The sequence below is a fragment of the Capra hircus genome, chromosome 18 (genome assembly GCF_001704415.2).
Source record: "Capra hircus breed San Clemente chromosome 18, ASM170441v1, whole genome shotgun sequence".
Taxonomy (NCBI): domain Eukaryota; kingdom Metazoa; phylum Chordata; class Mammalia; order Artiodactyla; family Bovidae; genus Capra; species Capra hircus.
In genome coordinates, this window is record NC_030825.1 from 37,141,142 (window position 1) to 37,153,426 (window position 12,285).

At 44.9% G+C, this 12,285-nt stretch overlaps 1 protein-coding gene across 8 annotated transcripts in view; it reads left to right on the top strand.

The window, feature by feature from the left end:
* ZFP90 (ZFP90 zinc finger protein) overlaps positions 9,176–12,285 on the top strand; it is a 32,399-nt gene continuing 29,289 nt past the window's right edge. For 5 of the 8 annotated variants that reach the window (XR_001919472.1, XR_001919474.1, XR_001919473.1 and 2 more), the window contains exon 1: positions 9,400–9,702. Coding sequence is in view for 5 of the 8 variants with exons in the window: in XM_013971261.2 (XP_013826715.1) it covers positions 9,670–9,702 (33 nt within the window). In the remaining 3 variants the exon portion in view is untranslated. Of the gene's footprint in view, positions 9,356–9,398; positions 9,703–12,285 lie in introns of those variants that run through there. The other 3 variants (XM_013971260.2, XM_013971259.2, XM_018062191.1) reach the window with 2 other exon arrangements.

Genomic DNA, 12,285 nt, shown 5'->3' on the forward strand with positions numbered 1-12,285 from the left:
CTGTTTTATAAGATTATAAAAATATTGATCTCTATTCATACACTCAACCCGTACTTGAATTTATTAAAATAATTTTTGAAACATATTAGACATATTATTGTTAATTCTGCTTGAAAACTCCCTCTAATTGACATTGTTATAAATCTGACTATACAGTTTTTTCCTACCGTCTGTCATTCTTTGTTCCTTGTTTCCTATATGTATTTTGTGATTCAAGACTGTGAGCTTCTATTTCTTGGGAACGTAGTTTCCTCCAGGCAGGATTTGTGCTTACTTCCGCCAGATGCTCCATTAACCTGGGACCAACAGAAACTAAGGTTTTAGCTTGCGAGGGTTTTTTTTTGGCTGTGATTGGTCTTTGTTGCTGCACACGGGCTTTCTCTGGTCAGGGTAAGTAGAGGCTACCCTTTGTAGCAGTGCTCGGGCTTCTCAGTGCATTGCCTTCTCCTGTTGCAGAGTACAGGCTCTGGGCTCCTCGGCTTCCGTCGCTGTGGCTCACGGGCTCTGGCGCACAGGCTTGGTCGCTGTGTGGCATGTCGGAGATCTTCCCAGAGCAGGGATCGAACCTGTGTCCTCCACGTTGGCAGGCAGATTCTTAACCACCTACACCACCAGGGAAGCCCCTAGCTTGCAGTTTTTTAGAGCACCCAGGGACTGTGAATTCAGGTTGCAAATCCACATAGGCGCCCTCTTGTTGTTGTTACAAATTCTCAGGGGAGATATTTTCCACTTCTTTCACTCATTGCCAAGATCTGAAACAGGCAATTTACCTTTAGTCTCCACCAGGAGGGTGTTCACCCTTGGGGTCCCAGTTTGAGTTGGGGTGTGTTTGTGTGTCTTCTGTTAGATACTCATCCTTGGATGGGGTTTGAGTTTCATCACCTGGCCTCAGTACTTACGGGACCATGAAACAAACTTCAGGATTGCCTCGTTTGGCAAATGACTTCCAGGTGAAAACTAGTTTTCCGTGGTCTGTCTACCACTCTGAGTTAGTTTTGCTTCATTTTGGCTCTATGTGTCCCTTACCCATTTTGTAATTCCCCAGTGCCTTTTAAAAGATTAAAAAAATATTTCATCGATAAAATGGACGTGTGTTCGTGAGTGCTTTAGAGGAAACCCGCTAATACTAGGCTTGCGAGCTCCGACTCTGCTTCGGCCTCTTCTAGCTCCTCAGCCTCTTCTCATAATCAATTAATTCCACAGCCTCTTAACTGTTGTGAGCTGCACCCGTGCCCCACCGCCCCCGGGAATGAAGCCCAGTCGTTTTTCCACTGCATCCACTTACTACACGGATAATGGAAATTCAGCCTGCTCTCCTTGCACTCCGTCATCCTGATCTCTAATTCCCCTTTCCCTTGCTTTGGGGAGGCCTTGGGATAGTTTATAAGGCTTATAAGTTTATAAGCTATAAAGTTTATAAACTATAAGGCTTATAGTTTATAAGCCCTCCCCTTCTGGGGGCTCTCAGTGTTTTCTTTCTCCCATTCTTCTGGCTGAAGGTGTAGAACCTCATATTTCCCACTAGGTGGCGGGCTTGCTCTTCTAAAGAATTCTTCCTTTAGTCTCCTCACGGTGTGCTCAATCTGTCTTTGCAACTCCATGGACTGTATGTAGCCTGCCAGGCTCCTCTGTCCAAGGGATTTCCCAGCCATTACTGGAGCGGGTTGCTTTTTACTCTTATAAGCAATCTTCCCAACCCAGAGATCAAACCTGTTTCTCCTGAGTGTCCTACATTGTCAGGCGGATTCTTTTCCCCTGAGCCACCATGGAAAGCCATCATGTATAACACAGAGCAGTGTTAATGATATGGCTTATGCTGTACATTACATCTCTAGTACTTATTTATAACTGGACATTTATATCTCCTGACTGCCTTCATCCAACTTCCTCTCCCCCTTACCCTCTGCCTCTGGTAAGTACAAATATGATCTTTTTTTCCTATGACTTTGTGTGTTTGTTTATTTGGTTTTAAAGTATAATTGACCTGCAACACTGTTTGTTCTGTTACACAGCATAGTGATTGTTTTTTCTCTACACATCAAATGACCACCTGGTTACAGTACATCACTACTTTGTCACTGACTATATTTGCCACACTGTAATTTTATACCAGTGGCTCATTTCAGGACTGGAAGTTTGTACCTCTTAATCTTCCTCATCTATTTCTCCACCTGTTTGTTCTCTGTATCTGTAACTCTGTTTCTGTTTTAATGTTTCATTTGTTTTGTTTTTCAGATTCCACATACAAGTGAAATCAAACAGTATGTGTCTTTCTGTGACATATTTCACCTTGCATAGTGCCCTCTAGGTCCATCCATGTTGTCAAAAATGGTAAGATTTCATTGTTTTTTGTGGCTAATATTCTATTGTGTATATACCATATCTTCTTTATCCATTCGTGTGTTGATGGGCACTTGGGTTGCCCATCCTGGGTTGATGGGCACTTGGCTATTGTAAATAATGCTGCAGTGAACATAGGGGTACATATATCTTTTGTAATTATGTGGTTTTGTTTTCCTTGGATAAATACCCAGGAGTGAAATTATTGGCTCATGGTAGTTCTATTTTTAATATTTTGAAAAATCTCCAACTGTTTTTCATAGTGGCTGTAGCACTTTACATTCCCACCAACAGTGCATGAGGGTTCCCTTTTCTCAGTATCCTCACTAACATTTTTTATTTGTTGCCTTTTTTATAATAATCATTCTGACAGGTGTACAGTGATATCTTACTGTGGTTTTGTTTTCACTTCCTTGATAATGAGTGATGTTGAGCATCTTTTCATATGTCTGTATGTCTTCTTTGGAAAAACGTCTGTCCAGATCTTCTGCCCATTTTTAAAATTTGGTTGTTTGGTTTTTTATGTTGAGTTGTACAAGTTCTCTGAGTATTCTGGATATTAACCCCTTATTGGATATATCATTTACAAGTATCTTCTATTCAGTAGATTTTTTTTTTCCTGTTTCGTTAGTAGGTGTCCTATTTCATTAGTAGGTGGTCTTTTTATTTTATTGATATTTCCTTTGCTGGGGAAAAGCTTTTTGTTTGATGTAGCCCCATTAGCTTATTTTTGCTTTTGTTTCCCTTGCCTGGATAGATATATCAAAAAATATATTACTAAGACCTCTGTCAAAGAGAGTACTGCCTATGTTTTCTTCTGGAAGTTTTATGATTTCAGGTTTTACATCTGAGCCTTTAATCCATTTGAATTTATTTTGGGGCACAGTGTGAGAGAGTATCAGTTTGATTCTTTATGTAGCTGTCCAGTTTTCCCAACACTGTTTATCAAAGAGACTATCTTTTTTCCCCCTCATTGTATATTCTTGTCTTCTTTGTCATAGATTAATTGCCCATATAAGTGTAGCTTCCTTTCTGGGCTCTCTATTCTGTTCCCTTGATGTATGTGTCTGCTTTTGTGCCAATACCGTTTAGATCACTGCAGCTTCATCAGATAGCTTGACATCAGGAAGTGTGATACCTCCGACTTGGTTCTTCTTTTCTCTAAATTGTTTTGGCTATTTGGGGTTTTCAATGTTCCCATACACATTTTAGAATAATTTGTTTTAGTTCTGTGAAAAACGCCATGTGTCCCTCTCTTTTTTATTTATTTTTATTTATTTTAATTAATTTTTGGCTGTGCTGAGTCTTCGTTGTTGTGCAAGAGCTTTGTCTAGTTGCCGCAGGGGAGACTACTCTCTAGTTGAGGTGCTCAGGTTTCTTACGATGGCTTCTCTTGTTGCAGAGCACGGGCTCCAGGGTACCCAGTAGTCGTGGCGGATGGGCTTAGTTGCTCCGTGGCCTGTGGAATTTTCCCAGACCAGGGATCGAACCAGGTCTGGGAAGGACCTGGGATTAGCAGGTAGATTCTTAACGACTGGACCAACAGAAAAGTCCTTTGTCTCTTTTCAATGCAGAAGAATTTAATCTCAGCTCTGAGTCCTGGTTACCAATTCTGGAACAACAGGAAATATTTCTCTTGTCCCCTCATAGCAGTAAGTGACTCCACTGCTGCTAATTCAGTGGTTCCCATCACACGTAAAGTAAAATCCACACTCCTTATCATAGCCTCTAAAACTTTGCTTCATCAAACCCCAGCCTAACTGTCTTACCTCTGTGTCACTGTCCCTCCCCTTCACTCTGCTACAGCTCCATTAGGTATCAGCTTCAAAAACCCATCAAGTTTGTTTCCACCATGGGACTTGGGCACCCTCAGTTCCTTCAGCCTGAAATTCTTTTCTCTCTCATGTCCCTGCACTTGCCTCCTTAAGTCTCAGTCTACTGAGTCCCTGCCTCACAGCAGCCTCCTTAGACCACTCATATTTCTGAATGATGCTTGCTTTGTTCCAGAGCATTATATTCCTGCAGCAGTGGTGGAAAGCGTTTTATTTTTTATTTTTTAATATCCATCCTCTTGATAAAGCATGTAAGGAACATTTACTTGCAATTATTTTCTACCACATGAATGTGTGATTGTCTAATCTCAAAAAGTCAAGTCTAAGTCTAGTAAGTTTTTAGATTATTTGTGATATATAAAACATAATTGATGGTTTAGTTGCTAAGACGTGTCCAACTCTTGCAACCCCATGAACTGTAGCCTGCCAGGCTCCTCTGTTCATGGGGTTCTCCAGGCAAGAATACTGGAGTGGGTTGCCATTTCCTTCTTCAGGGGATCTTCCCAACAAAACATGATTATGTAAACCTAATTCTTTGTGTCGAAATTTTCCATCATTTATATATTTCCCCAAGTACAAAATGGGGATAGTAAGCAATGGTATACGAAGCTATTGATACTAAGGAATCAAGAAATGAAGTGAAAGTCGCTCAGTCGTGTCCAACTCTTTATGACCCCATGGACTATACAGCCCGTGGAATTCTCTAAGCCAGAGTACTGGAATGGGTAGCCTTTCCCTTCCCCAGTGGATCTTCCTAACCCAGGGATTGAATCCAGGTTTCCCACATTGCAGGTGGATTCTTTCCCAGCTGAACCCCACAAGGGAAGACCAAGAATACTGGAGTGGGTAGCCTATCCCTTCCCCAGCGGATCTTCCTGACCCAGGAGTCAAACTGGGGTCTCCTGCATTGCAGGCAGATTCTTTACCAACTGAACTATCATAAGTAATCAAATAGCATTGTAATCTGATCACATGGACCACAGTAATGAAACTACGAGCCACGCATGTAGGGCCACCCAAGACAGGCCGGTTGTGGTGGAGAGTTCTGACAAAAGGTGGTCCTCTGGAGAAGGGAATGGCAAGCCACTTCAGTACTCTTGCCTTGAGAACCCCGTGAACAGCATGAAAAGGCAAAAAGATAGGACACTGAAAGATAAGCTCCCCAGGTCGGTAGGTACCCAATATGCTACTGGATGGAGATCAGTGGAGAAATAACTCCAGGAAGAATGAAGAGACAGAGCCAAAACAAAACAACACCCAGCTGTGGATCTGACTGGTGATGGAAATAAAGTCTGATGCTGTAAAGAGCAATAGTGCATAAGAACCTGGAATGTTAGGTCCATGAATCAAGGCAAATTGGAAGTGGTCAAACAGGAGATGGCAAGAGTGAACATCAACATTCTAAGAATCAGCAAACTAAAATGGACTGGAATGGGTGAATTCAGCTCAGATAACCATTATATCTACTACTGTGGGCAAGAATCCCATAGAAGAAATGGAGTAGCCATCATAGTCCACAAGAGAGTCCAAAATGCAGTACTTGGATGCAATCTCAAAAACGATAGAATTATCTCTGTTCATTTCCAAGGCAAACCATTCAATATCACAGTAATCCAAGTCTATGCCCCAACCAGTAATGCTGAAGAAGCTGAAGTTGAACAGTTCTATGAAGACCTACAAGACTTTTTAGAAATAACACCCAAAAAACATGTCCTTTTCATTATAGGGGACTGGAACACAAAAGTAGGAAGTCAAGAAATACCTGGAGTAACAGGCAAATTTGGCCTTGGAGTACAGAATGAAGCAGGGCAAAGGCTAATAGAGTTTGGCCAAGAGAATACACTGGTCAGAGCAAACACCCTCTTTCAACAACACAAGATAAGACTCTACACATGGACATCACCAGATGGTCAATACTGAAATCAGATTGATTATATTCTTTGCAGCCAAAGACAGAGAAGTTCTATACAGTCAACAAAAACAAGACCAGGAGCTGACTGTGGCTCAGATCATGAACTCCTTATTGCCAAATTCAGGCTTAAATTGAAGAAAGTAGGGAAAACCACTAAACCATTCAGGTATGACCTAAATCAAATCCCTTACGATTATACACTGGAAGTGACAAATAGATTCAAGGGATTAGATCTGATAGACAAAGTACCTGAAGAACTATGGACAGAGGTTCATGACATTGTACAGGAGTCAGGGATCAAGACCATCCTCAAGGAAAAGAAATGCAAAAAGGCAAAATGGTTGTCTGAGGAAGCCTTACAAATAGGTGTGAATAGAAGAGAAGTGAAAGACAAAGGAGAAAAGGAAAGATATACCTTTCCTTTGAAAGATTTCCAAAGAACTCCTTTCAAAGAGTTTGAACTCCTTTGAACTCCTTTGAAAGAGTTCCAAAGAATAGCAAGGAGAAATAAGAAAGTCTTCCTCAGCGATCAGTGCAAAGAAATAGAGGAAAATGATAGAATGGGAAAGTCTAGAGATCTTTTCAAGAAAATTAGAGATACCAAGGGAACATTTCAGGCAAAGATGGGCACAATAAAGGACAGAAATGCTATGGACCTAACAGAACCAGAAGATATTAAGAAGAGGTGGCAAAAATACACAGAACTATATAAAAAAGATCTTCACGACCATTGCGGATAACCACAATGGTATGATCACTCACCTGGAGCCAGACATCTTGGAATGAGAAGTCAAGTGGGCCTTAGGAAGCATCACTACGAACAAAGCTGGTGGAGGTGATAGAATTCCAGTTGAGCTATTTCAAATCCTAAAAGGTGATGCTGTGAAAGTGCTGCACTCAATATGCCAGCAAATTTGGAAAACTCAGCAGTGGCCACAGGGCTGGAAAAGGTCCATTTTCATTCCAATCCCAAAGAAAGGCAATGCCAAAGAATGTTCAGACTACCACACAATTGCACGCATCTTATGTGCTAGTAAAGTAATGCTCAAAATTCTCCAAGCCAGGCTTCAATAGTACATGAACCATGAACTTCTAGATGTTCAACCTGGATTTTAAAAAGGCAGAGGAACCAGAGATCAAATTGCCAACATCTGCTGGATCATGGAAAAAGCAAGAGAGTTCCAGAAAAACATCTGCTTCTGCTTTATTGAGTATGCCAAAGCCTTTGACTGTGTGGACCACAACAAACTCTGGAAAATTCTTCAAGAGATGGGAATACCAGACCACCTGACCTACCTCCTGAGAAATCTGTATGCAGGTCAGGTAGCAACAGTTAGAACAGGACATGGAACAACAGACTGGTTCCAAATAGGAAAAGGAGTACGTCAAGGCTGTATATTGTCACCCTGCTTATTTAACTTCTATGCAGAGTACATCATGAGAAACGCTGGGCTAGATGAAGCACAAGCTGGAATCAAGATTGCCGGGAGAAATATCAATAACTTCAGATATGCAGATAACACCACCCTTATGGCAGAAAGGGAAAAAGAACTAGAGTCTCTTGATGAAAGTGAAAGTGGAGAGTGAAAAAGTTGCCTTGAAACTCCACATTCAGAAAACTAAGATCATGGCATCTGGTCCCAACACTTCATGGCAAACAGATAGGGAAACAGTGGAAATAGTGACAGACTTTATTTTTTTGGGCTCCAAAATCACTGCAGATGCTGACTGCGGCCATGAAATTAAAAGATGCTTGCTCCTTGGAAGAAAAGCTATGACAAACTTAGCGTATTAAAAAAGCAGAGACATCACTTTGCCGACAAAGGTCCATACAGTTGAAACTATGGTTTTTCCAGTAGTCATGTACAGATATGAGTTGAACCATAAAGAAGGCTGAGCACCAAAGAACTGATGCTTTCAAACTGTGGTGCTGGGGATGACTCTTGAGAGTCCCTTGGACTGAAAGGAGATCCAACCAGTCCAACCTAAAGGAAATCAGTCCTGAATATTCATTGGAAGGACTGATGCTGAAGCTGAAACGCCAATACTTTGGCCACCTGATGTGAAGAACTCACTCATTTGAAAAGACCCTGATGCTCGGAAAGATTGAAGGCAGGAGGTGAAGGGGACCACAGAGGATGAGATGGCCGGATGGCATCACCAACTCAATGGACATGAATTTGAGTAGGCTCCAGGAGTTGTTGATGGACAGGGAAGCCTGGTGTGCTGCAGTCCATGGAGTCCTAAAGAGATGGAGACGACTGAGCGACTGAACTGATTGAACATTGTAATTCCCTGGTGGCTCAGTCAAGTAAAGGAGCCACCTTCAACGTAGGAGACCCCGGTTGGATCCCTGGGTCTGGAAGATCCCCTGGAGAAGGAAATGACCATCCACTCCAGTATTCTTGCCTGGAAAATCCCATGGACAGAGGAGCCTGTGGGCTGCAGTCTATGGGATGGCAACAGTCGGACAGGACTAGCGACTAAACCACAAGAACCACAGTACAGTTTGTTTTTTTTTTTTAATACGGTTCAGGAGGCTACCAGGGGATTCATCTGAAGGCTTTCTGTTCTTTCTCTAGTACCAACTATTTCATCAGGTATTTTAGTCGTAGTATATGTGGTCTGGGGAGTCCGTGTCCAAGCCTTCAGCACTGACCCACGAGTGAAAACGGCATAGAAGAGACGATGTTGCCCCGTGCCCTTCACTGTCTCATTGCTATGGCTGAAGTCAGTAAGTGAAATTGTCTTGTTGATATATTTACGTCTTACTGCCTAGTCCACAGGAGTGTAGTACGCTCGCTTTCCAAAAGCAGGATCTTTCCTGCCCGATTTATCGCAGTATCCTGCCACAAGCAACACGCCCCTGGCACAGAGAAGACGCTCGGTGATTGTTACTCGGACGCAGGAGTACTCAGGCTCCACTCTCTGGCCCGTTGGGCCCTGACAGCAGTCCCCACCCGGGCGCCTCGGGAAAACGCGCGTCCTCCCCGGCAGCTTCGGTGGGACCCAGGCGCGGGCGCCTCTGGGAAGTGTAGTCGCGCGCCCGCCACGGCCGGGGGTGGAGGGAGCCCGGCTCCGCGTGCGCAGGCGCACCTGCCGCTCTACCGGGCCGCTGGGGCCATTGTCCACCCGCCGTGCGGCTAAGGCCACTTTGGGCCGCCCCGAGCGCTTCAGAATTGCCGAGAACTAGGCCTGCAGCGGGGGCGGGAGGAGCTGGCCGGAGCCCCGTGTGGGCCCGAGGCCGCGAAGTCGGGAGCCCCAGCACGCGGTGATTCCGAGTGCGCGGGTCGGGGCGGCTCCTCCCCCGGGCTTGGCGTGCGTGCGCGCCGCCGCGCCCACAGTCCCGCGGGTGGGACTGGGCGTGGCCGGAGGAGGGTGTCTGGCCGGGACGACTCAGATTTGGGAGGCAGGCCCAGGCGGGGCCCGCGCGCTTCCCCACCTCTCTGCTCTGGAGAAGTGGCTGGGGTCGTGGGCGGCGGAGGCGGGCGGGCGGCGGTGGGCTCGGCGGTCACAGCCGGCTGAGTGGGCCCTCTTCTCTCTCCCCAGACCCTGTCCCTGGGAGCCCTGCCCGGCGACGCAGGGATGGCCCCGAGGCCTCCAACGGCCAGGCACCAGGTGAGCAGCCCGTAGCTACCCCGGGGCGTATTTGGAGCGGTCATTGTTCCCTACTGGAGCGAATCCGCTTCCCGGCTCTTTCGCCCCCTCGGAGCCTCCTAGCCTTGCGAAACCAGAGTGTCCAGAGCTGGGCGGAGCGGGCTTCTCCGAAGGGGGCCTGCATTGTGGGAAGGAGGGGACCAGCGAGGGGTGGTCTTGTGGGAGGAGTTGAGAGTGGACGTGTTGGGGAGTGCCAGTGTTGAGACTCCCGAGTGCCAAGCCAGTTCTTTGAACTCTTTCGATTAGGAATCTGGAGGGTGGGGTGACAGGATAGAAAACTGTAGAGGAGAAAGTGACTGTGAGTGAAGGAGAGAGGAGCCCCAGCTTCTGACCCAGGGGCCAGAGAAGCCTGGTCTGGACTTGCTTAGGAAGAGGCTGGAGATGGTCTCTTCCCGGGCAAGGAGGGAAACAACAAAGGAAGATTGTCCCGTAGCTTTTCGTGTTCTTTTCTGCTTTAACAGGTATAATAATGCACGTCCCAAGATATCCAGCCTTCAACTTAATTAATATGATGCTGATTTGTGAACCTATTTATTCTTGTGAGAGAGGAGGCACTTTCTAGAAGCATCCTAACTCTGAGCTTACCCATTGAATTACGTAGAGTCTATCCGTGAAAATATAACAAGGTTCAGTTGGTGTTTTAATCCACACTCTCCTTACAGTTAGGGGGGGAAAAAGTCACAAATTCTAGTTGCTAGGGCAGGAGACAGTCGAATCAGATAAAAGTTACTGATGTTCTTTAAAAGCAGTTTACAGTAAATTAGATAGCAGGCTATGGACTTTTCAGCCTCCATAATTCATGGGGTCGCAAAGAGTCGGACACGACTGAGACTGAGCGACTGAACTGAACTGAAACACAGTATATCATGCTTTTATATTATTTTACTTCTTGTTATATGTTTTCATTTTAATGAGTGAGCCTTCAGGAGTAAGACAAGTAACAAAACTAGAACAAAACAGTTACTTGGTTTGAGGAGAGCCGGAGGAAATCACTGTCATGGAAATCACTGTCATCAGCACCTTTCCATATAAAGTGTTTCCTCAGCAGCTTGTGAGAATTCAGATGACTTAACATACTTAACACATCATGGAGGTGATGATCATTTCTACGTTGGGGGTAGGATTACGTTTTGATGGTGAAAATGGATCTGTGTTCTGAGCAGTGAACTTAGGGACCTCTTTAAACTTCACTTTTAAGCCTGTGTTCCCTAAAGCACTCTGGTTCAGCTGTATTCTCCTAGAATGGCCTGACAGTGTTCACTTGGGTTACCTTCCTCAGGCTGCAGTTTGATGACGATGGAGGACAGGGCATGACAGAACACTCGCCCTACAAATGGGCCTTTTTAGGCAGAAATTTCCCTTTGTCAGTGGTTCTCTTTCTGTGAGCATGGCCCTTCAGTTCAGTTCAGTCACTTAGTCGTGTCCAACTCTTTGTGACCCCATGAATCGCAGCAAGCCAGGCCCCCCTGTCCATCACCAACACCTGGAGTTCATTCAAATTCTCATCCTCTGTCGTCCCCTTCCCCTCCTGCCCCCAATCCCTCCCAGCATCAGAGTCTTTTCCAATGAGTCAACTCTTTGCATGAGGTGGCCAAAGTACTGGAGTTTCAGTTTTAGCATCATTTCTTCCAAAGAACACCCAGGACTGATCTCCTTTAGAATGGACTGGTTGGATCTCCTTGCAGTCCAAGGGACTCTCAAAAGTCTTCTCCACCACGACAGTTCAAAAGCATCAATTCTTCAGCCCTCAACTTTCCTCACAGTCCAACTCTCACGTCCATACATGACTGCTGGAAAAACCATAGCCTTGACTAGACGGACCTTTGTTGGCTAAGTAATATCTCTGCTTTTGAATATGCTATCTAGGTTGGTCATAACCCTCCTTCCAAGGAGTGAGCGTCTTTTAATTTCATGGCTGCAGTCACCATCTGCAGTGATATTGGAGCCCCCAAAAATAAAGCCTGACACTGTTTCCACTGTTTCCCCATCTATTTTCCATGAAGTGATGGGACCAGATGCCATGATCTTCGTTTTCTGAATGTGGAGTTTTAAGCCAACTTTTTCACTCTCCACTTTCACTCTCATCAAGAGGCTTTTTAGTTCCTCTTCACTTTCTGCCCTAAGGGTGGTGTCATCTGCATATCTGAGGTGATTGATATTTCTCCCGGCAATCTTGATTCCAGCTTGTGCTTCTTCCAGCCCAGCGTTTCTCATGATGTACTCTGCATATAAGTTAATAAGCAGGGTGACAACATACAGCCTTGACGTACTCCTTTTCCTATTTGGAACCAGTCTGTTGTTCCATGTCCTGTTCTAACTGTTGCTTCCTGACCTGCATATAGGTTTCTCAAGAGGCAGGTCAGGTGGTCTGGTATTCCTATCTCTTGAAGAATTTTCCAGAGTTTGTTGTGGTCCACACAGTCAAAGGCTTTGGCATACTCAATAAAGCAGAAGCAGATGTTTTTCTGGAACTCTCTTGCTTTTTCCATGATCCAGCAGATGTTGGCAATTTGATCTCTGGTTCCTCTGCCTTTTCTAAAACCA